Genomic DNA, 26,721 nt, shown 5'->3' with positions numbered 1-26,721 from the left:
GTCTCTGTGTAGCCCAACATATTCCAATGATTTTCACGACCAATCTAAAGATGATTTATTTTATATATGAGTGTGGCCTTGCTTTCACGCCATCTCGACATATTAATTATCACTATTTAAATAATTATCGTCATCTTTATTTAAGCCAATGGCATGATAAAATGCTTTTGCAATAGTGTTGTTTAAACATTAGTCACGATTCTAGCATATCTCTAGTGTAGATAGATAATAAATTATTATTAGAGTAGGTGTACGGATGCCAGTCATTCTGTTTAATTATTTATTAATCGATAAAGTTCAAACTGTCTAGAGTTGGAATATTAATAATTTTGAAAGGTTAAGATTTTTAAAGGGAAACGGAATGGAACAGTTTAACTGTCGATTCAACCTGATTTGGATCTTTAAAGGAAAACAGCAAATTACTCAATGCAATAGTTAAAGTCATAAAAGTTTAGGTCGTGCATTGTAAAGCAAAGGCCAATCGATTGCGTTCAAATTGCGTGATTTAGTGGTCAAGTTTAAAATCAATCAAGACTTTGAATCACACTGGTGCTTCTTGATATTAGTTGTATGCAGCACGCAAAGTTAAAAGCCATCGCAGTCGCAGGTGAGAAAAAAGGGTGACAAAAACATGTTTTCAAGCTTGAAGAAGGCATTGTTGGCCCTAAATTGCGTAGAATAAGAGCATGAAGAAGGTTATTCTACCAACAGAAACATTCCCAGAGTGACACTAATTTAGAAGAAGAAGAAAGGTTATGGTCACACCATATATCGAGGGTTGAATGCCGAGAGAAGCAGGAATGTTTATAGCTTAAGTTATTACAACATGAGGATTCTAGGACCATGCCCTTTGAAGCTGGGCATACACGAGGCTAGTGAACGATCCTGATAACAGCGGTACGGCGAATGACCACGTCACATCACGCCACTTCATTATCGCACGCTAATCACCGTCGCCGGCCGAACCTTGACACATACTTGTGTTCAATGACTAGACACTGGCCACTGTATCACTTGCGAACTTCATTAAACTTTGATTTGATAAGCTTAGTGTTAGATATACGTGATTCAAAAGTTCAGCATCATTATGACACTCGGTCTATTTATGTCCAACTGCTGGGCAACAGGCCTTTTTTTATTTGGAGAGCACGACTCGAAATTAGGAGCTAAAACTGAGAACTTTGATTATTTTATGTTAAAATCTGGTTACTTTAAAATGAGTGCATAAACATATTCTAGCAAAAGCGAACCATCGAGTGAGTGGGGCTAGACGAATATCCTAACCACAAGAACAATGAGGAAATCTTGGTTAAGGCTCAACTTGTCAAATCCAACCGCTTGATCTAAATCTCTCTTTCCTCAAAAGATTATAAGATATTTAATGCTCAAAAATGTTTTAACTTCAGAATGTATCACCAATCAGGTTTATCGGTGATATTATTAAGTCAACTTCGATCGCGGCGCACCGCAAATAAACTTTCGCTTTCATAGTTTTAGGTACCTTTATCACGCCTTTTTCTGGTTTTACAAATCGTGGTATTTGAAAAGCTACTTTTTTGTTGGTGTTAAAAATAAAAGAAATCGAGTAAAATGTGATAAGTGTCTTCAAGTGTCACACACATCGCCATCTAGTCCAAAAGTAAGCGTAGCTTGTGTTATGGGTACTAAGATAACTGATGAATAATTTATGAATAATATACATAAATACTTATACATAATATATAGATAAACACCCAGACACTGAAAATCATTTATGTTTATCACACAAACATTTTCCAGTTGTGGGAATCGAACCCACGGCCTTGGACCCAGAGAGCAGGGTTGCTGCCCACTGCGCCAATCGGCCGTATTGGGTAGTTATAGGAACATCCAGGTTTTTAGATATGAGCGTGGTCGAGGACGGTTTCATTGTTTTTTTTTCTCAGAATATAATATTTCAGAAGAATTATATTTTTGTAGCCCGTTACGTGGATATTTTAAACTGGCTGGGTTTAGTGGTTAACATGCTCGGATCACTAGATCCGATATCCTGGCTTCGGTTTCCAGGTGAGGCTAAAAAAATTCAACTCTTATTTAGAAAATTGACGTTGTCCAACACCATGCCTCGGAGAGCACGTTAAGCCGTTAATCCCGGTTATTGTCACTACACTACAGCTCTGTAGAGTAGTAACTCTGCAGAGCTGGCGGGCTAAAATGTTTAGTAACACATGTAGTAGTAAAACAGTAACTTCTCTACTGAGTAGTAGTAGAGCTTTTTGTGACAGAGCTCGCCCGGGGAAGTAATACCATCATGTTTATTTCTGACGCTAAGCAGTATTGTTGCAATGCTGTGTTCCGGTCTGAAGGGTGTGTGTGCCAGTATAATTACAGGCATATGAGACTTAACACCCGCGGTTCTAGTTGTTAAAAAAAAAAAACAATAATTCATTTATTTTAAGTAGGCATATTATAAGCACTTTTGAAACGTCAAGTCTAACAGGGCGGCACTTTGCAGGACGTGTTTCTTGCATGCCCTGCGAAGTGTTGCTTTTTTTATAGACGATGGATTTCCACTTACCACAAGGTGCTCCATTTGGTCCGTTACTTATTACTATAAAAGAAAAGAAAAAAAAAAACAGGACTTTTCCCCGGCACAGCAGGAGACAACACTTTTAAAGCACGGCAACACGTAAAACAGAAGCTTATTCCGTCTGATATTACACGTATAGGTATTATTTGCTGTATTAATTCCACCCTACCGGGGAGTGGATTAAACTGTCAGTGGACAAACATTTGGTGCTTACCTCGCGGGGAAAATGTTCCCATGCTACCCGAATTTAGAAAATCTTGAATGCGTTCGATTGGCTTATTCTGGAGTAAGGTTATATTGTATTTAACATCGCGCTACAGCACTCTACGAAGCTGAGCGAAACAAAAAAGTAAAGTCAAACACAAAGTAAAAACGGGGGTTGGGGTTTTTGGTTTTATAATAATAAAAAAACAGCAGATGAAATATTTTATTTTCACTTTTCGGAAGTTGTAAGCTGACAAAGTCGCGGGAAACCGTTATACAAATTATAAAACGCATAAATGTATATCACTATTTCCTTTAGAGTTGACTAACTACCTATAAATGCCACTTGTTGTGGACAACCTAGGGCGTGGCCCTACCCTTGTTATTCATAATACTAATATACATACCTATATATAATCCTTTCACGTTAGTTAAATTATTAACATTAGGTACTGATAAAACTTTTGAATGCCCCAAAATTAACTAAACTGTTCTCTTAAAGATACCACACTAATGAGTATGACATCACGAAATATGAAGAGTGACTCAAGTACCCTGAATAATAGAGGTCCTTGTATAGAATGCAAATCGAACTGTGGGCGGAACTGGCTTCTAAAAGTTCCCAGACAATCGCTCTTTATTTGAGTGCCGAATAACAAATAGATATTAGCTGGCGCGATCGATGTCGTCCTACCTAGATTAGTCCTGGCATACCATAAAAATATACAGAAATCCCATGTTTTTGGGGTAAGACTTTAATTTTTTTTACTATTGCCGTAATTGGTGCCAGACGTACGACGGAACGTATGGAAGTTAAAGTAGCATTAACATATTTGAGGAAATCAGGTGTGTACAATGTACATGTTGTAATTTTAAATGTAGAAAAAAAATAAAAAACATGTTTATTGTCGTTATAACAGGGGCAAAAACGGGAGTATCAAGACGTATAATTAGATTAATAAAATATTTTTTTCTTCGGATCTGTAATACGATAATTGGATTCTACGTTCCCTTTTGACATTATAAGGACTTAAGTTGATCGCACAACGCTATAAAAACCGGTTCAAAGTGATGTGAAAATATAGAAATCTAGAGATCGTGGTCACAACGTTGTCGCTACGATCTTGCATTGTATCGATTTTTTTTATTCATCCCTTCGTAGTTTTTTTTTGTTTGCTGGGTTTCTTAAGTCTCTACGGGGCCGGGCCATCCGTTGTTTTGCACGCTTATGCCCATAAACCTAACTCGAAAGCGATCTCTGAGATTTAATGCGATCTGGCATGTTTCCACCTGCAAGTAGGTACAATACATATACAAGTTAAAATTGCTCGCACGAGCTTAAGCTATATGAACAATGCACATGCTATTCGCATAAATTACTTCGGCTTTTGATCTTCTGCTGATTAAAAACCCTTAAAATTTCGAGACTTAAAATATGTAAAAAATATAAATATTGACAATATTTTTTACCAATACTTCAACTCCATTTACCAATACTACTACAATACGTCACGCACACAGGCAATAATTATTGACAATATGTAGAATATTAAGCTGTAAATTTTGTAGACACACCGTAGCACTTTTAAGACGAACGCCAAAGATATCTTGATAACATGAGCTTGAATAAAACAGAAACAGTTGCCACAAAGGTCACGGTGACTTGTGAATCCATGCAATTAAGTTTACGTCGTGACGTAAAATATGTACAGGAAATAGACTTTTTTCCCCGTTTACCTGTTCGATATTATGAATGTAGTTACCGGTATGACTAAACTCAATCAGTTACTTGGTAGATTTATGTAACAAGTAGGTAATCTGTGTTGATGCTTAGTTTCCTTAGTTTTCGTTCGTTCGCCAAGATATCCTTATTGCTTATTTCTGCCGCTAAGCAGCATTTTCAGCAGTTTCAGTCTGAAGGGCGTGTTTGCCGGTTTAATTACAGGCACTTTTGGCTCAACGCCTACGCCTCAGGTTGATGGGCACAGAACAACACTTTTTTGGACGAGTTCCTCGCGTGCACTGCGAAGAGTTTCTCTGTTTAAAAGCGATTTTTTTTAGCTTATCATCACGAAACCAAAAGCGTTAAAATTCACAGGAAATAAATAGGAACAATAGGCGACCTTATGGCTAAAATAGCAATCTCTTACATGCAACTTTAATTTTTTGTTAATTAACTTTCATCACTTTTTCATGAAATCTTATCTTATCTTAATATTGATAACGAAGTTTGCGCTGTAGTTTGCGCTAAATCACGTGCCAAGAAGAACGGCCGCCAATTAAAAGAATAAGTATGTTAAAAAATTGTCTGACGAACGCCATACGACCTTACCGTACGTCCGTACGTACCGTACGCTGCTGAACTCAGTTCACAACTGACCTTCAGCAGCGTTTTGATGCTTAGCGGGGTGTAATACATAATACAAAACGTCTTCAAAGCGATACAATGTTCTAGACATAGAACTGATGAAATGGTTAACTATTTTATACGATTAAGAACAATTTTCTTGACAGAAAAAAAAAAAAAAGTTCCCTCTAACGCAACAAGCCGCTATAGTTTTGATAGTAAATAAATAATTAAACTTTATGGGGCAAAATAAAAAATGCATTTAGGGATAACTGACTATTTTAGTTGTGTTTATTTTAAGCATAAAAGCAAACTAAGAGTTTCGAAGAAAGTACAAAAGGAAAAGCCTACGGGATCGGCCACGTTCAGAAATCGAATCCGGTCATGCACGCTGTTAATGAGCTGATTGCTGAAGGAGTTTTTATTTTATTTCCAGTCACTGCAGACCCCAGCACCTTACAATGACGACGCAATGGCGATAGCAGAAAGAGATCGATGTTCGTACGGACGCATACCCAGAGCCGTGGCGATCGCCGGCACAGCGAACCGCAGGGTGCGGGTCTACTCGGATGGCATCTACGACATGTTCCACCAAGGGCACGCGAGGCAATTACAGCAAGCAAAGGCTGTGTTCCCAAATGTCTACCTAATTGTAGGAGGTGAGTTCATTTATCCAAACTATCCATACTAAAATATTATAAATACGCCACCCACTTTGATTGACCTTACTTAACGCCCTACCTAAGCCTACTCGCCCTAATTTTTGGCACAGAGTTATCCAATAGGACATAGGCTACTTTTGATCCTGGAAAAGCATCAAATTACCAAGAGTGGCTTACAGATCTATTCTTATTTCTACAGCAAATATCGTCTTTTCTTCGCGTTGTAACAAAGCATCCAAAACATTTGCGCACCGAGGATAACACCGCCGGTCGCAGCTAGTCGATAATGTAAACTTTTACATTACTATCATGTGTTACAGAAAATCTGTATGCACTGTCTATCGTTTCCACCAATCAGATTGTTGAAATATGATTTGACTCGATCAGAGCTGACCTTGAGATGGGTGACACTTATCTATGTGTAACCTAATAGTCAGTAAACATATTTTCATGATTTGCGTCTACCTACTTTTTTATTATGTAATGTATATGTATATATAAACGGCATATATTCATCATAAGTAAAACCTAAACATTTGCGAGTCCAACGAAATTCGTTTATTTTCAAGGAAATCCCCTTTGTCTTATGTAGCTGGACCATTGCTGTGGTATACACTCTCTCGTTTCCTGCCGATAATGCACATTACAAACTCCTGTACTACTAAAAATCCTGTCATGGACCAACCGACTGATGACAGATCAAATGTCTGTGACGTTTTTGCAATATTCATTATTATTAAACAGAAATTTTGAAATCACTTAAAATCACAAGCTTCTTTCGCCGATTGATATGATACGCGTAATTTGGAACATTATCTGTGTGGGAAAGCCCTTTATTTTTTAATATTGTGATCGTAATTCTATATCAGATTTGCATGACTAAATCTCTCGCCCAAATCAATCACAAATTAAACGTACTTGACACATTCCGAATGAACCTTTGGAGTTAAGTTACTCGTATCAAATTAACTACCTACCGAATAATTTTGATCTCTTAGTCTTCGTATTTTCAAAGTATAACAATTATATTTATTAAATAACACACTATGTTAATTAAAGAAAATACAACAAAGAGTTTCTTAAAGATTATTATTTAAATAAAATACAAAGAATATTAAAATAAAATATAATATAGATACTATGTTATTGATGTCGCGTAATATTGCTCCAGTGATTATAGGAATAATAATATTATTATCTCTATTAAAATACTTTTACTTTATCGTGTAATACTTGATTACAAATTTTATCATTTGACTTTATCTTAGTATTTGTATATTTTTATCTCTACAATTATTATGAACATTACGCAAATTATCATCACGGCCGATTATTATCGCAGTGTTTACTATCGTCGTAACATTTTGAATATCTAAAACATTAGATAATAATCTCCAAAGTTTATAATTTACGGCCTATATTATTTATAACATACATATTTCAAATTCAGATTTTTGTTCGTAAAATCTGCTACTGCTACGACTAGAGAAGACCTGTACATGCATTATCTGGATAAGATAAATGGCTTGGTCATTATAGAATTATTTATTCGATATTTCCATTCAGTTACATAACTAGTGGCGTAAACTTTCGTTAATCAAACATTCTGCTTCTAAAATAGTTAAAGGATCTAATTTGGCTAAATTAGTTAATAAGTTTTATTAAACACTCAAACAAAACATTGAAATATTTCCCTACAACATAAATAATTTTGGCGTCAACGTCGGCCTTATTAATGTCCAGATGGACTGATTCAGAAAAAATGCTATTCAGCAGTGTGCTTTCTTTCTTATAGGAGACCAGGTATAAATAGAGCTTAGAACTGAGATATTGATTCTTTATATCAATAGCCAGGAGCCAATGGCGCATATAATTGACTTAAACCTCTTCTTTTTTTTGGACTATTGATTCTTATTTTTTAATTTATCAATTTTATTGTAAATTAAATCGTTAATCGTTTATTTTAAAAACTTGCGAACGTGTCTGATTTAAATTAAATAAAAGTAATAAATAAGTTTTGCCAGAACAATTTGCATAGCTGAGCTGCTAAGAATGACATGATGATCTGTCTATCAGCATAGTCTATTGGAATTACAAATTTATCTAGGCCAGCGAACTTGGCACGAGCAATAAGAATATGCTAAGCCTGAACTGTTTAAAATATATCTCATCAGACTTCAAAAAGAAGGGAGTTGTTTTTTTCGGCACGGATGATTTTATTTGTATGGTGATGTTACTTTATATCACAGTCAGTGCTTAAATAATTTGATGCTTTTTTACGCAAATTCGTTGCTGCCTTATTCCGATCCGCCTTTGAATACACCTAGAACCATATCTCATCTTGTTTTTGTGTATCATGTCTTACTTCCCTGCATGTACACTGTTGCATGTACAGTCTGTGATAGAGAACGGAAATCCTTAATGAGCAACAGCTAGTAGTTAAATATTCTTCGACTTTATCATATTATGTATTTAGTTTTATTGCTATTTGTGTTTGATCTGACCTCTCAAAAAAAACGCAAGGTTATCTATCCATCGGTATTCTACAAGATTTATTTTTGAGTGTGTCTCGAGAATTATTCGATCTAATTTCCCTCTTTCTTTTTTCATCGAATGGCCTGGCACCTTAAGGATCTGCATCGATAATTAGTTGGTATCCCATGAAAATGTAGGTACATAGACCCTCTCGTTTATTAAACGCTCGCACAATCACACACGTAAATCGCGTTTCTGTACTATCTGCAAGTGTTCGTTAAAGTCATGAGTCAATACTAAATATGCATCTAAGCAAGCAGCGCCATTCATCTTTAATTGTATCATCAATTTACCATCAGATGTGATTGCAGCTCTACATGTTTTAAAAAAAACATCTTTTGCTCTTTGGCATATTGTATGAAAGTAGGTTTCCATTTTTTTTCAATTTATTCATTTTATTGGCCCGTAAGTAAATAAAAAGGACAAGTAACTATTGTTAACATAACCGAGAACACTGAGCTAGTTTTTCAGAGCGAACTGGTGAATAATTCATGTTTGCAGAATGCAGACTTTCAGCTTGAATAACAGAGCTTTAGAAAATATAAATTTTATTTCTTATTTTGTTCAGCCTAGGGAAATATTCTTGGAATTGCAATAGAAATTCGTTACTGTGTTTTGAGTTTTATTCTTATACTTTTCATTCTTATACTAAACAGGGTCCAAAGGTTGACACCCTTTTCATTACGTTGCCCATTTGAGGATGGTAAAGCATTCGTACTTCGTAGTATCATAAGACAGAAGCACCGAACGAATTCGCGAATTTATTGGTTGTTTTAAACACATTGGTTTCATTCATTGGTTGTTTGTGTTACGAGATATGTCTAAAGCGCAAGCGCAATTATATCGACCACTGAGTTTCATTATTCGTATATAATGCACACGTGAAATCCCCGTAGGTATAAGTATTAGCCGGACAATATTCACTAGTCATGATCTCAAGGGGATTTCCCACATGCTCACACGCTACCGAAGGTGCACCTCAAATACGCGGTTTGTCAACTAACCTGCTATAGTTATATTTTTGTACGCTTCTAATCGAAGGTCGATTTCGACTATGGATACTCTGTAATGTCTGTGTAAAATAGTATTAATGCAACTTGCCTTAAAGCTCAAATTTGTCCCCAGTTTTACAGCAGACACTCTTCTCAATATAAAAAACAAAATTTTCAATTCAACAAAATTTTCAATTCTAAAACGCGTACCATTAGGTCAATTTCGCTTTGACGTTACATTATTTTGATACTCGACAGCTCTACGATTGCGAGCATGCAAATTTACTAAGCGCTCTGACTAGTGAACTAACACCTAACGACTTTTTCCGATGGTCGCTACCAGACAAAGTAACCATGTCCTGTTAAGGTGTAACAGTCAATAACAAAGTGACGTTTGCGCAGCTCCATCAACTGCTGCCACGCCATGCTTTAGTTTGCGCTCAGTTTTATAGTGACTGAGATTTTGTGAAAGGTACAGTATGAGTGTAGAACATAAAACTTCGTCCTAAAAGCAAACAGTGAGATTTATTTGAGATTTTCACGTTACCGATGTTGTTCACAGACACTCGGGACTTGTGTACCGCTAAGAATAGCTCAAAACTGTATCGGCACCGGCAAAAGAAACATTTACTATGCCGTGATCGCTTCCGTTACCCTCCCTCCTTTCTTCCAATGTCACAGGTTGCGAAATTTTTCAAACCAAAGGACAAACTGACTTTTTCAAGTTTAATAAATTGAGAGTAAAAAAGATCCTGTTTATTATTGCTTTTTTTTTCTCGTGGAGAAATCCTCATTGATACAACCCCCCACGTGGAGCTGCAGTATGTCGGATTCTTACCTTCTAATACCCCACGGAGTTCCAACTCGACGCCTGGTGACTGGGTCATGGGAACGCTTTCGCACACAACCGATACCCAGCCAGCGGCGCCTACCGAAGCACTCCTCTTAGAAAATAAATACTGTTTATTATTCCTAGTAAACTAACTAAGAACTACTAAATAAAAATCCGTAAATCTATGCCAAAAGAGCTGGTCATTATTTAAAGCTTATAAACTCCAGCCTTAAAACTATCTATCCAAAGCGGTGAAGCGGTTAGATTGGGTTAGACTTCGGTCTCCATCTCAGGGGGTGGAGGAAAACATCGTAGGAAAACCTGATGCCTGAGAGGTCTCTATAATGTTTTCATAGGCGTATGTAGTCTTACCAATCTGCTCTTGGCCATTTGGTGGACTAGACTTAGAGGAGACCCGTGACCTTTAGTGGGCCGGTACTTTGTTAATAATTATTATGCAAAAAAACACGTCAATCCGACATTCAAACACTCCTTCGCATATAAGTAGGGATAATGAATATTCAGTTATCGATCTTTGGACCCGCCGATCGTACGATGTTAATGACGTGCTTCGAAATCTATTTTATTTAGTGGTAAAATGTTGTAATTGATTCTGTTAAGTAAGATCTTAGGCAAAAAAAGGCTAGCAAAGGAATCGGGTTAAAGCTTGGTACGTCAATTATTTCTATAAAGAATATTTATAAAATGTGTTATGTACACGCGTTAGAAGTTATACTTCTTTGGCGTAACAAGATAAAAATCTTTTCAAAAATTTTATCTTTCGCCTTATTCTAAGTTTGTAAAAAAAACGACACTAACAATAGAAAAAAGGGATATACATTGAAAGTTTTATTATAATGCATTATCTAGTCAAAATTTTATTAAAGTGAATTTAAATATCACAAAAAAAAATCTACATAATTAAAGAAATGGATATAATAAACATAAATAAATTGGGAATACTAATAGACTCATTATCGGACAACCAAGTTTCACTAAACATTAAAATTTGAGATTTTTGTACAATTGAATCAATTAAATCACCGGAATGAGCAGACTTTGACAATTGAAAGAGTACAACTGTCAAACCTTATAGCTAACTTCATGGTGTCGGTTTTTTGGGACGGTGTGCGCGCGCATCATAAAAATTTACTCTTATCATTTTTCCATAACGCGCCGAAAGAAGTATAAGTTCAAAAATTACAGGGTAGGTTTTAAATTTTCCCATTATTATGGTAAATTACTCTATAATAAATACCCTATTAATAAGTAACCCCCCCCCTTTTAAACTTGCCTTGTTAAAGTTAAGAATAGCTTTGTAAATGTTTTCAATTTAAAAGTTAAAATTGGAACGGCATGGTGGCCCTAAGCTCTATATGTAAGTACATCACAGTAGGGCATTAATGTATACTTACCATTGAAGTCGTACAATTTAGACAACGGGGAATTCCCTTCACAAGATAACCGAAAGTGACTCTAATTTTGAACCTGCATTATTTATTTATTTTTCGAAACAATTCGATGCAAATTAGCTCGATGACGAGATTGGCCCTGTAAACGATTGCGTAGCTATCTGTTACACTGGGTGCGTCACAGCCGTGTGAAAAGTAAAAGTTCCTTATACGTGTACTTATATTAATAAGGAAACAGAAACGTAGAAAACGTATGAGAACTCGTAAACAAAGTCACACTTTCTGTTTCACGCACTTCTGGCAGATACTCAAACTATTTATATTATCAATTTTTCATCATCATCAACACATCAACCGATAGACGTCCACTGCTGGACATAGGTCTTTTGTAGGGAGTTCCAAGTTCCACGGTTCTGAGCCGCTTGGATCCAGCGGCTACCTGCGACGCGCTTAATGTCGTCTGTCCACCTCGTCGGGGGCCGACCAACGCTGCGCCTACCAGTTCGGGGCTGCCATTCCAGCACCTTGGGACCCCAACGTCCATCCTTTCTCCGAACTATGTGCCCGGCCCATTGCCACTTCTGCTTCGCGACTCGTTGAGCTATGTCGGTAACTCTGGTTCTTCTACGAATCTCCACATTTCTGATTTGATCGCGTAGAGATACCACGCATAGCTCTCTCCATCGCCCGCTGAGTGTCTCTGAGCCTTCTAATGAGGCTCATAGTTAGCGACCATGTTTCAGAGCCATAGGTCATCACTGGCAACACGCACTGTTCGAAGACTTTTGTCTTCAGGCACTGAGGGATTTATCAATTTTTATAAAAATATAATTAAAGACCCAAACTCTTACTCCTAAAAGAGAGGAGGCCTGCGCCAAGCGTCAGGGAAGATAGTGTTACAAAAAAAAAGCGTTGAATTATAGAAGACATTTTTAATATGTGCCTACAAATGCATACATGGTGAGCTTATGGTGATACCTATATTCGTAAACTAAAGCTACGAGGGTCCTAGCCGCTTCCGGGTCTAACAAGATTGGTGCTGTGGGTTTGCAAAGTGACCAGTCTTACTTAACCTGTACTGATTGATGTCCGATACTCAACGTATTTCCTCGTAGTTTTCTAACCAGTGATTTACTAGGCAACAAATTAAAATTGATTATTTTTATTATTAATAATTATTATTATTTCCCCTTTTTTATAAAATATATGAAAACTAAAAATACTCGCATCTTAGTAAATAGTCGGCCATAGTGTGTATATATTTTATATGTATGTTTCTTAATAAAATAGTCTTAAATTCAAAGTATAATTAAATATACTAGGCAGCACCCCTAGTCGATATGCCTCTGCGATCGTCATGATCAAACCATTGCCAGCCCAGTGCAGCGCGAGGGTCTTTTTTCGGAATGCGAAGGGTTTAGGCCGTAGTCAACTACGCTTGCCATTTTCGGTTTGAGGACTGCACAAGCGTTTGAGAACATTATGGAGAAATCTCGGCAAACAGGTGTCCTTACCGAGGTTTTCCTTTACAAATGATGTTTGCACATTATTTCGGAAAGTTAGAAATGCGTGCCGGGGATCGAATTTAGTTCCATCAAGAGGGAGGCCGAAGACCGAATTACTAGGCTATCACAGCCTTCCATACACAATTCTATGTTGTGATAAGGCATCCCATAGGTGTCGCCACGTCTCACATCGCATGGGGTTTTTTTACATATTGTCTTGACGATATACCTGGCGCAGCGGTGAGCACTGTGTTTTTGAAAGGAAGGTCCCGGGTTCGAACCCCTGCAGAGGCAATTTTAAAATGAACAATTTCTAAATTTTCTCTTCCGCTCCAATTTCAATTTCTAAATTTTCATTTCCGCTTAAAAAAATATTAGACACTATATTGTACTTGTAAAATTGAAGCCTATCATTTGTGTGTTACCTAGCACCCCATTGTTATGGGTAGGTAGTATTCAAGTTTCAACCTTGTACACATCCTAGTAGATACCCACCGAAACGAGACGCTTGCTGACCCTGAATGTTTAGAGTTAAGCTTTATATCTACGTATAGTTTGTATTTTTAATTCCGCACTTTAATAAAAACAACAATAATGTAAAATTATTTTTTTTCACTTTATTGCTCAGCAACGTCATTTACGAAATAACAGCGTGCGTGCGCGAGACGTTCACTTTATACATTGCTTTTTATTTTAATGCTGTACAAGTTCAATATAATGACGGCTTCAGAATGCTTTTAGGCTGACCGCGTAATTGTGGTGCATCCGAAATGTTCACGAGGGCTTATACTGATGATTTATTGCCATCAGAAGGAAGAGAATTGCATCTTTGATCAAAAGACCGTGGAAAAGCAGCAAATGCATTCTAAATTCGCGAATAGATAGATAGCGCTATTGTGCTGTCAAGGAATGAAAAGGTTAGCCGATTTTCAAATTGATTTGTTGAACGTGTCGCGAGCACATATTAATTTTTGAAACTACTAGTGTCGTTATCGTTCCGTATAAAAGCGTGGAATTAATAATATCATTATCATTTGTATAACAATTTAAAGTTATATAAAACTCTTTCACCTGTTTAAATAAGATGCCTACGTAAACCAGCTTAAATTTAAATACATTTTACTATGATGCTTATATGAGGTCTTGTATGGAATCACTAATGTGTGATGAATAATCGTTAAAGCCCGTATGCCCGCATACCCGCATATTCTATACCGCATTGGAAGTTGAAACAGAGCGGAGTCAAAGATAGAAAACTAGTTTATTCAACAGTAGCGTTTTAAAATTCAAACATAATATAGAAGAAAAAGTTTCTTAATTTTATGGCCAGATGTTTGTATTGTTTATTTAAAACATATAGTCAATAAAACATCAAACAATTTCTTACTGTATTTTGACTAAATGAGCTAAATGTTTCATGTTAAAAAATAAGAATTTTTGCATAGGAAATTAGTATTAACAAAAATTTTGATTAAAATTTAAATTAATACGCATCGAACACAGGATTATATTTATTGTAAGTAGGTCTATTGTATTCATATCTAATCATTTTATTTTTCCCGAAGTCATTTCTTAAGATACTATACATGATCTAGTCAGTTACGAAACATCTTCTTAGAACCAGTCCCTTAGAGAAGTTTTACTTTTTTAAGCTCATCGTAATCTCATCGTGATTTTAAAACTTTTAGAAACTCTTTTACAGTTTACTTATAGAATTTTGGTTTAGAAATAAGGTATAAGTTTGGTTCATACATCTCAGCCAAACTAACTATGATGAATTAATTGATCAATGATAAATACAAAGGAAGGTAATCGTAAAGCGGTCAATGCTCTGAATCTGCGAGTAAAACTAGGCTGCCCTATTTTCCGCGAAAGGTTTCATATTACGTAAATGTGTACATGGCAGCGGAAGTTATTTCAGTAAAATGTCTATGCAGGAAATAAGAAATGGCTTAGTGTTGTTTGAGAACTTAGTCGTTTAGTAACATCCGTGTCGTGTCAATGACCGATTTGTATGCAAGTCGCGTGGTGTCGGTATTAATTGGGTCAATTTATAGGAATATTAATGTCATCGAGTACCTATATATCACTTATTACGTGCATTATTATAAAAAGTGGTGATATATTATTAGTTAGGAGTTTGATCCTCGGCACACACCTCTAACTTTTCGGAGTTATGTGGGTTTTAAGCAATCGACAGATCCCTTGTTTTAACGATGGAGGGAAACATTGTGATGAAATCTAAATGCCAGCAGAATTCTTCATAACTTTCTCAAAGGTGTACAACTGATCCACACTAGATCTAGGCATTGAAATTTTATTACGTACAATAATTGTACGAAGACTGTGATAAAATTTCTGTTTCTGTTAATATTTCCGTCATGAATTGTGGTTATTAAAAGTTAATTACAATAATAACTATTAACGAATATGACGTAGAAATTTAAATAAAAGTAATTAAATATTCAATTTATTTAACATTTACAATGACATTGACATTCGATTGTTCGGCTTAATGTTCGGAAGCGAAACTGATAAACCGATTTTGAAAGGATTTTCTCATGAAGGTTACTTTACATGCTGTAATAGGTATCACCTATTTTTACCTACGGAAAGACATAGACCTCATATTCCAACAGAACATTTTAGTTTAAGTAGTAAGACGACTTTGTAAGACGATTCTGAGTTGGTCTATACCGTCGGAAAAGGAAAAACAAAAATTCTACGCGAATGATTTTAAGTTTGAAATAATATGTTATGACGAGTTACGGAGAAAAACCAAAAACAATCAATCTAAAATAATTTACAATTTATTAATAGATTGAGAGCGTAAAAAGTGTTTGTGGCTCTTAAAAATAACTTCAGAGTGAATAAACATTACGGCGAAAACAGAAATGACGTCATGGATCTGTTTGGAAAACATTGGTGCACCTTTCTCGTCTTATTCTTAGTATAAGATTTGAACGCTTGCAATCGTTGAACCGTTCTCAAATATCGGAACACTGTTATATCTGCTGTAATATTTCCTAGGGTTAAATCTAACACTTGAGTCTTCCGTAATAATCACTGGCGAAATCAATTCAACTTTGTAAAACAAAAAGAGAAGGAATATTCTTGAGTTTTAAACTGACTTGCATTGTTGACTATTGGCTAACGGGCATCAAGTCAGGCATAATCCGACGAAATTCATCTCGAGTTCAGCCGTATCGGTGCGCATGCTAAGCTCTCTTCTAATAACTAATATATAACGCTAACTTTTAATGCGTATACATACTAATAAAGGTATTGAAGTGAAATGATATAGTTATAACTGAACTCGTAAACTTACGGGTTTTCCAAGCACAACTAAGAAGCCCGCAAAAGCCTGAGCCGGTTATTATTTAGGTTATCACCATCTCTCATTGTTAATTAAAAAAAAATAAAAGTGTCTATACCTCTCCCCTGAGCGAAGCTGTGATAGCCCAGTAGGTAATCCTACCTACTGGGCTATCACACGACTTCACTTTCAGGGGGCAGAGTTCGAATCCTCGCACCTCAAGTTATATGCGTTTTAAGTAATTAAAATATTACTTGCTTTAACGGTGAAGTAAAACATCGTGAGGAAACCTGCATGCCTGAGAGTTCTACATAATTTTCTTAAAGGTGTGTTGATTCCACCAATCCGCACTGAGTCAGCGTGCCCAGTAACCCATTCTCATTGTGAGAGGAGACCCGTGTGGGCCTGTAATGGGTTGATGATGACGATGACTGGATATTTTCTCCATTTTATATCCTCTGAGGATAGATATAGGTCTCATCTAGTAAAGGTCGATTATTAAATGTGTTGTTCCTGAAAACGGTTTTTTCTTTATTTTCAGTCTGCAGTGACAGACTAACACATAGCCGCAAAGGGCGTACGGTGATGACCGAAGACGAAAGGTACGAAGCCGTCCGGCATTGCAGATACGTCGACGAGGTAATTACTCCTTTACTAGATCGAAATCGATCTAGAGTTTTTAAACCGTATGAGAACTACACTCAAGGATTTTAAAATAACAATACGAAAACATTTTTGTAACAAATAATTTAATTTAATTAAATATCTCGCGATTGTTTCTTCGAAATTTTGAAACTGGGTTTTGATACGAATTTCACGGGGTGCGGCGCGGTATATTTGTGTGAATATTTTCTTCATTATAAAGATTTGCAAAAATGCCGAGGAGTCCATATAAACTTAAAATGAAGAGTCAATTGATTTGTAATGGTGAAATTCCGTACGTTAAATACAAATTGCGAGAATAAAAACCCCGCGCTTCTTTATCACTTATTATTTTATGACGCATTAAAATAATTTTAACTGTCTTAAACAATATGATTACAACGAACTATGAACGTTAAATAAATAACACTTTAATTCAGTAAAATAATTAATCAGAATAAAAATATAATAGTATATCATAATATAAAGTTCAATCTCATCTGACTTCTATAACGTGCCAATTTAAGTTAGTTTGCATTTATAAGAACAATCAATAAAAAAACCTTATTGACTTCTTTTAATTCGTCACAACTGAAAGCACCTTTCAAATGCCTAAAAAAATACTGCATGCATATTCCTACGTTATGCCACGTTTATTAATAAGGCTTTTAATGTTTTTTCTCGGTAATAAATAACAGAAATAAAGCAGGCATCATAGTGCAAATTATCTGCCCCCTTTTTTCTTATTTGCATTGTAAATTTTAAAATAAACGCAAAGTTAGCGTTACATTGCCCAAAAAGAGTACAGTTATTGCTTTACATACACATAAAACAGTAAATTAAACGTGATGATGCCAAAAAAGTAAAAGGTGCTTTTTACTTACAAGTGCGAGCTGTACACAGGGTTCTGTATACGACAGTTATAAGAATAACAACAAAATTTTTATTTCTTTTAGTGCGTAATACAGATTACGCATTAAAATAAATAAACCACAACCACTAACCGTAAGGGGGTTGTTTAAAATTGTGGATTTTAAACAACCCCCATTATGTGTTTTAATGTATGGCATACATTAAAAGATACCATTGAAATATTAAAATAAACTTAGATAAAATTACGAATACTAACTAACATCAATAAAATTTGCGATGTGGATGTAATTTTGTACAGATCCAATTGGTAATCAGGAAACGCACATAGAATTTTTATTTTTATTAACCTTTCCCGTCCAAGAAGATAGCGTCCTAGAGGAATCTCTTTTTATTCTTGGAAAACTAACGGTTTCGCTGGAATATTAAAAAAAAAACTATCACGTGCGATAACTCTTGATCTCCTATTGTTACATTAAGATGCTAATAAATAAATGTTATTTTCACTGTTTTCCTATGACATGTAGGTCTTACAATAGGTCGTAACTATAAATAAATACGTAAATAATAAGATCAAATGAATTGCCGTAAAGAGCTTATTTTCTCTTACATACATAAACCTCGAGGAAACACAATTGTCGAAAACCTAATAAAATCTGTTTAGTATTATATAAGCTGTGAAGCGCTAAATAACTTAAATTTACGAATTCCTAAACGTTTTTCCTCCGTAGAAGTCTGTTAAGGATTTTGAAGACACCTTGCCTAGAATTTGCTCCTTAATGTCCTTCGCTTTCGAGGGCTCCATAGTGTACATATTCTTCCAAATGCAGATTGGGTTATTAATTTTGGAAAATGTTCTAACTAGCTTTCGGGTTATGTAAAAAGAATATGGATGGTAAAACAGTTTGGAACACACCTTGATATGGCGGACTGGCCTTGTTTTATAACAACAATAGTGGTTATTAAAGCTAATAATTTTAAAGTAAATCTCGGGCCTCGAAACTAATAAGTCAGAATGAAACCTTGAGAACACAAAATTACCGAAGCTCTTTGCATGAATGATGAATTCCTTAACGACAAGGCTGCTTGGAAGCAGGCCACTCCGCTCTCATCTCTCACAAAACAGAAAAATTCTATAGATTGTTAAACTCTAAAATGATGTTGGAAAAGAGCAATCAGCTGAGTTTCTTGCCGGCTCTTCTCAGTGAAATCTGCCTTCCGAACCGGTGGTAGAGTCACTAAAAACAGACTTACTTGACGTTTCAAAACTAGGCCTACTTGAAATAAATGAATTTTGAATTAAACTCCGTATAACTGTGACTTATTTAAGAAAAAAAAAAAAATAATAATACATTTTTATTCAAGTAACATGATCCAAATGGCTCAATAGTAAAATACATCATTATTCTAGCCCTTACTTACGAACTAGGACACCTGTACCCGTGAAGTCAGAACTTACTAATACATTTTGTACTGAACTGTTTTGTACGTACAAAAAACTATTCTTCGCACTTCTCTATTGCGTATCTATTCATCATTGATAAAGCTATACCACTTAGCACATTCGTAATAGAAACCGCCGGACACTCATTAACAGCTGAGTGACTAATTTTAACTGTCAACATCGCCGTTCTAAATGTAGCAACGGGTCAGTAACGTATGATTTACTAACCCAATGACCTTTTTTTTTCTATTACGGTTACAATGCCTTTTTAAAATAGCTCGCTAATGAATTCTCAAAAATTCTTTCCATCGTCTCGTCTGTCTCATTATTATTTTTTATTGTTTAATGAAGAATACTGTGTGTTCACTGATGTTACTGTTATTTTGATTACTTAAATATATCGGATGGTTGAATGCTGGCTTAGTCAATATAAATATAGAGTAGGTGTCAATGCTACGATGAAACCGCCAGATGTTCACAGCTAGACATAGATCCTTTGTAGGAATTCCCGCGTGTTACGGTCTTGTGCCGTGTTGTGATGGAAGATAAAAAAAACAGTTATCAACACACTCTTCCCGCGGGTTTCGTACGAGGCGACTTAGGGAATATAAAGGAGAACGGACAGCAAACCCTGTGTTACTACTACCGTCGAATGCGATCACCAACTTGTCTGGCGAGCATGGTGATTATTTTCAAACCCTTCTGTAGGGAGAGGCCTTTAGTCCTGGCTATCCATTACGGCTTTGTGAAGGTCGCTACTCCAGCACCCGTGATCTTTGGGATCACGGGTGCTGGAGTAGCACTGAGTCCTTCGAAGGTGTCCTTATTTCGGATCGATTAAGTAGAGATATTCTGAGCTTAGTTTTTTTCTTCCGCAAGTTGGGTAAATGATTAATGTATCACTCGGCACTGGAATCCTTTCTCAATGGATCATCATTATCAACTCATTACCTGTCCACTACAGAGCACGCGTCTTTTCTCATAATTAGGAGGGTTTCAGGCCGTAGTCCAACACACTAGCGAAGTACTGGTTGGTAGACTTCGCACACTTTTGAAAACGTTATGGAATGTATCAGGCATGCAGGTTTTCTAACGATGTTTTTCTTCACCGCTAAAGCAAATGATTCCTTAAATTCCTTGCAATTAAAAACGCAAATAACTCGGGTCCGCAAGTTTGAGGTCCGTGTTTGAGATCGAACTCAGTAACCCCGAATGCTCTGACCACTTCTTAATGTATGTGTCCTTGGGCCCCCATTTCATGATTATCAAATCAAATAGTGACCTTACAATGCTTCTTAAACTATAGGTAGTGCGCGACGCGCCGTGGGAGTACGACGAGGAGTTTCTGGAGAAGCACAAGATCGACTTCATAGCGCACGACGACATACCCTACACGACGCAGGACTGCGAGGACACGTACGCCATGATCAAGGCTAAGGACATGTTCGTCGCCACGGAGAGAACAGAGGGTGAGTCTTTAACCAGTAATAACAATAATTCATACTCCTCCAGACCTCATCTCATGGACCAATTTATTTTATATTATCCAAGGACCAAAATTTTGTCTATGTATAATAGTGCGTGATTTTGTCTTATATTATGAGCTTCAAACTATAAGACCAAATCGCGCTGGGAAAAAGTTTGAGGTTCCAGTTTTTTTTAACTACAGCACGGCCAGCAAAAGCAATGACCAAAGTCATAACCTCGATTATAGGCCACAAGGGATAAAATTAACGTGCCCACGAAGTTTAATCCGGTTTATTATTACGCGTCTATTATTTGGATATTATTTTGACGTGCGTCAATGAAATGAAAGAGAAGATGAAGAGAAAAATGTCTCCTGCCCATCCTAGACGTGCTGTAGTTAGTCCTACTATCGGTACGTAGTTACCAGACCAGAGCAAATTCCGAAATTATAAATTCCCTAAAACTGCCTCTTTCGGGGATTTAAACCGGGATCTCCCACTTATCACTGTGCTATATAGGAGGACAATTGTGAGTACAGAAAAAAAACCTGCCTGATGACAGTTAACGAGATTATGATTGTGAAAAAAAAAAAAAGGAGGGTCAAAAGCGACACATGAATAAAAAAAGACCACATGACCTTGGTAGAATGTTTTTTAGAGCTAGCATTAAAATTTTGCATTCTGGAGACGGGACATAGGATACTTTAACACCGGGAGAACCAGCAGGAGGTACTTGTGGAATAAAAAGATAAAATAATAAAAGTTGAACCAAGTCGCGGGCATCAGCTACCATTGTCATATGTCTTCTGTAAGTCGCTTATACCAATTATAGAGAAAAGGCTTGTTAAGTAATCTAGTTGTACCCGTAAAAGACTATTTACGGCTCTGGAATGCATGATAATCAGACGACGGGCCAAGCGATAATGACCTTTAAGTGTTGCTGATTGCCACGGCCTGTGACCTACACCCAGGCCTTAGGTACACATTTAAAGCATTATGCAATGTATACAATGTACTATTTATCTATACTATATTATTAGTAATAAAATATATTATAAATAAAATATGATAAAATTTGGCACGGAGATATATAGTCCGAATGAGCACTTAGGCTACTTTTTATCCCTGGAAAACTAACGATTCCCTCGGGATTTTAAATCCGAAATATACGTGTATGTATGAATAATTGAGCAATAAATAGTGTATAATGTATGTAATATGTAATACATTTTTTCTTGCCTATAGTGTAAATATATAATTTATTTTATTACATTTAGGGAAAAATTCCTATAACAAAAAAAAGTAAAATCACCATATCCCAATTATGTAAAATATCTTAATATGTTTTCGGTATTTATTTTAACTTACTTGTTTTTTTTTCTCATATTATTAAAACAAACTACAAACTTTTCACTAAAAAGTATTGAAACATTCTTTTATTATAAGACAGGTAAGAAAATAAATTGTAAAACAAAAAAGTTATATAGCCAAATTCTACTTTACAGAACAATAGTTACTATGCTATATACAACCGTACGATACGATGTTGCAAAGTTCGAAGTATAAAAAACTTTTAATAAAACTGTTTAAAAAAAAAAGATTTTTTACATAAAATCAATTTTTCAATTTAGTATCGAAGGTATTATCTCATGATTTAAGTCGGGGGCAAGTTTTGAGGCCTCGTCGGTGCTCGAATCTTTCTGAGTGGTCTGTTTCGAACGCTTCTTTGTAGTTTCCTCACTGTTTTAACGAATTTCTTGACCAGGTTATATTGGAGTAGGCTTATAGTGGCATAAAAAAAGTATACACTATATTGAAATGAAATGAGGATGACGAGTATTCTTTAATCTTATTTTTTTTTTTAGGCGTATCAACGTCGGATATAGTTGCGCGGATAGTACGCGACTACGACATGTACGTGCGGCGGAACCTCGCGCGCGGGTACTCGGCGAAAGAGCTCAACGTCTCATTCCTTAACGAGAAGAAGTTCCGCTTGCAGAACAAGATGGACGAGCTCAAAGATAAAGGCAAAAAGGTAAGCGAGCAAAATTATTATTATTATTATTCTCAAATACAGAACCCCGTGGCAGTCAGTCAACACATAGCTTAATTCATATTGCTATACAATCTTAACACTAAAGAATAACGAAATTTTCTTTCATAATAGGACAGATAATAAAATAAAAAATATATATATAAAAGTAAAAAGTACTAGAGTAAAACTTTCAACTATCTCACGATATGATTTAGCTGCATGCCTACTACGCGTTACAATTTATTACAAATTTATGTTACGGTCTGTAGGGGGTGGTTGCCGGTGTATGTATATTCTTAACACCCACACCTCAGGTTCACGAACGCAGGTCGGCAAATTGTAGGACGCGTTCTTTGCAAGCCCTCCAGGCTATTGTGTTTAAAGGCGGTAGTTGGGTAAAAAGGGAAAAAAGTCTGTATATGTTGTACAGGGTAAACATCAGCTATGAAATTTTCAACTTTCTACCTATTACGCTTCATGGACACACATTGTAGTCAAGGGCTAACTTGTAGTGGAATAAAAAAAAATAAGAACAGATAGACAGACGGACGGACAACGCAATCTTAACTCTTTGGGTACGGAACCCTAAAAAGATGATCATTAGTGTTTCGAATTACCTTCCGATTATATTCCGGAAACGGTCACGTCTAAGACAGCCGGTTGGCGCAGTAGGCAGCGACCCCGCTTTCGGCGTCCAAGGCCGTGGGTGCGATTCCCACAACTGGAAAAATGTTTGTGAGATGAACATGAATGTTTTTTCAGTGTCTGGGTGTTTATCTGTACATTATATGTATTTATGTGTATTATATTCATAAAAATATTCATCAGCTGTATTAGTACGCATAACACAGTGGCGTACACTTCTTAAATATGATAAAAAAGCTTGGGTATGTATTGCTCTAACTTCATAGCTCAACATTAACTAGACTGTGAGATGGTGATAACAAAAACAACCTGGCAAAGTTTGTTTTGGGATCTTTTTTGACCGGGGCGCGTTTGGAACCCTCCTAGCTTTAGTTTTAAGTTAACGAATCCAGTTATCACCATCACTAACATTAGTGCAACATGTTAAATGTATGAACGCTTCATAAGTGCCTATAATAAGGTCTACATGAATAAAACATTTTTGAATTTGAATTTTTATTTATGTTTATCGCAGGTGATGACGAACATAGGTGAGAAGAGGGTTGACATCCTGACGAAGTGGGAGGAGAAGTCGCGCGAGCTGATCGATGCGTTTTTGCTACTATTCGGGCCGGACGGCCGCCTCACCAACATCTGGAACGAGTCCAAGGGCCGGCTCATGCAAGCGCTAAGCCAGCCGCCGTCTCCCCGCGGCTCCCCCGCGCCCAGCGAGAACGGGGATGACCCCGAGCCTCTCAACAGGTGAATAAACCTTACCTTCTTGTTCATCTGTTGCATTACTAAATTAACGTTCCATATTTAAAAATCGGAAGGAGTGGATCGAAAGAGCCAAGGATAGGGAAATCTGGACCAAACTGGAGTACTCTAAACTCACCCAAGAAGAGTTGTAATCTAATTAGTTTCAGATGTGAATAATGTGTATAATATAAGGGTTTTTTTTATAGATGATACACATGAATGTAATACGAAGGTAAATAATAAAAGGTAAGGTAAGGTAGGAAATAAAAAGGTTTTTATTATTATTATTATTGTTTAAAAAAATATTTTAGCTTAATAAATTTAAATTAGTTATTTTATGTTCTGTTATCCTATGTGAAGAGCAGAACATTGAGGACTGTAATACGCGTATACATTTAAACACTAGTATTAATATACTAGTGTTTAAATGTACTTAAAATGTTGTTAGTTTTATGGAACAATATTTTTTTTATTGTTTTTCTTTGTCTAATTCTATCTAATGCCTTGTGTGTCTAGTGGTGAGCAACATGACTACGGTTAAAGCAAACAAAAGAATGACCTTAAAGGCGCAAAAATATTGCTGCACATAATGACATACCTTTACTTACTTTACCTTTAGATAACAGTACCGTTAGTACAAGATTTTCTGGCCCGAGGAGCCGATTTCGCATATCAAACTACATATACTATTTTTAGTTTGCGTAAAATGTACCTCATTTTACCCTTTTTATGCCCGTTTTCACCAAACCTAGGAATCGTTTTAATCAGATGCCCAGTGATCTGAGTGATTTCTGAATGAAAAAAAAAAGTTTTCAAAAGTCTAAAGCTACGACATATAATAAAAAAATATATATAACCCTCATTCAGCCAATATCCATGCGATATCAGCAATATCAGTGCATTGTGTCCAAAAATACTAAAAGAGATATAAGAAAATCCAATTGCAAAATGAAAAATATGATAATACTAACACAAAATACCACACCTTATGGCAAGAACCATAGACAAGTTAGATTATATGAGTTGTCTAGTGAAAAACGATTGGTAATAGGTAATAAATCACTCACGCAGATGATAAAAGAATAAATAAATCTCAAGCACGAGCTATAAATAACTTAAGGATAGGCATTGTAAGAGTTATAAACACCTACCCTTAAGTTTTTATAACTTGTGCCGGACATTTCTTCTTATAATCTGCATACCCTCTATGCACGCTATTGAAATCAATCAGCTTTTATTGGGCGTTACTAACTTAGGCATTGCCTTGTCCGTCGTTAGTGAAAACGGGCATTAGAGTCGCAAATTCTGTACTTCTGATTTTTATTTTTTTAAATTCTAAAAGCCCTCCAATTTATTCGGATGTTCAAAAATGTCAATACTCGTCGATATTGCGAGCGAGCAAATCGTGTAATCATGGTACCCACAGGTCTTGTAAAACCTCGACGGTGTCTGTCGAGCGAGTGGTGTGAAAAATATTTTACCGATTCCTTATTTGTTACAGAGGTTCAGCGTCCCCACCACCACCAAAGTCGCGGCGTCGTTGCGAATTGTTATGGGATCAACAAGCAGGTAACTGGGTAATTATTGCTCGCTTCCTTAGCTCTTCATATAACACCTAAGCACCACTCACCGATTGCCCGATTCACTAACTTTTCCATCAGTTGCTAACCGGTGGACTTACCACCTGTTATCTGCGTACAAAAATGCGATGAGTTGACAATTGTCGCTATCAATTGATGCGTTTTTAACCCCCGAAGCAAAAATTATGGGGTGTTATGAGTTTGACGTGTCTGTATGTATGTATGTATGTGTGTGTGTGTGTGTATGCTTGTATGTGTCTGTGTGTGTGTGTTGATCACATATTTTTCACGGCACTGCCAATATAAGTATCATACTGACTATTAGAATACAAAATTGTAATGTAATGAGCTTTTTTAATTTTATAGTTCTGGATGAAGACGGCTAGTTGGCAACTTGTTGTAAGAGTTAGTGAATCGGGCAGCAGTAGACACGCTACGCTTAATTATTTAGTTTATTGCACCGTAGTTGTTACACATGTATTCAGTGTATGCACTGCCCGCGTCTATCGCGTTTGTAACCCTGCTTCCCCACTTATGTTATTAATGCGAAAGTTGCTGCGTGAAAGACTCACTTTCAACAACTAACTTACGTTCGCATTTATGACGTCAGTAAACTTACTAACGTTATTAATAAACAACAATATTATTTAAACACCGAAAGGTTTTTTGGAAGTAAGAAAACTTTACAAGAACACATCAAGTTGTTGCTGCGTGAAAGGAGGACAAAGTAACTAACAAACACACTTTCGCAATTTAAAATATTGATGCCAAATGCCTTCTCTCATACGTGAGATGGCTTTAGAGTATTAAGATGGTCATTACATGACACCCATTTTAAGTCTACTTATATTTTAAAAAGGAATGTGTTTTTTTTGTGTTTATCTAATAGGCTCAGAAACTACAGGACCGATTTTAACCCTTTTTTAC

General features: G+C 36.2%; 1 protein-coding gene across 4 annotated transcripts in view; it reads left to right on the top strand.

The window, feature by feature from the left end:
• LOC120637671 (choline-phosphate cytidylyltransferase A-like) overlaps positions 1 to 26,721 on the top strand; it is a 44,913-nt gene that overhangs the window by 15,010 nt on the left and 3,182 nt on the right. For 2 of the 4 annotated variants that reach the window (XM_039909608.1, XM_039909607.1), the window contains exons 2-7: positions 5,557 to 5,779; positions 16,916 to 17,013; positions 20,637 to 20,799; positions 22,662 to 22,831; positions 23,991 to 24,217; positions 25,716 to 25,791. In XM_039909608.1, coding sequence (XP_039765542.1) covers positions 5,557 to 5,779; positions 16,916 to 17,013; positions 20,637 to 20,799; positions 22,662 to 22,831; positions 23,991 to 24,217; positions 25,716 to 25,791 — 957 coding nt within the window. The remainder of the gene's footprint in view (positions 1 to 5,556; positions 5,780 to 16,915; positions 17,014 to 20,636; positions 20,800 to 22,661; positions 22,832 to 23,990; positions 24,218 to 25,715; positions 25,792 to 26,721) is intronic. The other 2 variants (XM_039909610.1, XM_039909609.1) reach the window with 1 other exon arrangement.

Source organism: Pararge aegeria, chromosome 4, assembly GCF_905163445.1.
Source record: "Pararge aegeria chromosome 4, ilParAegt1.1, whole genome shotgun sequence".
Lineage (NCBI taxonomy): Eukaryota > Metazoa > Arthropoda > Insecta > Lepidoptera > Nymphalidae > Pararge > Pararge aegeria.
Note: the sequence above shows the minus strand (reverse complement) of the source record. Positions and strands in the feature narration are given on the sequence as shown.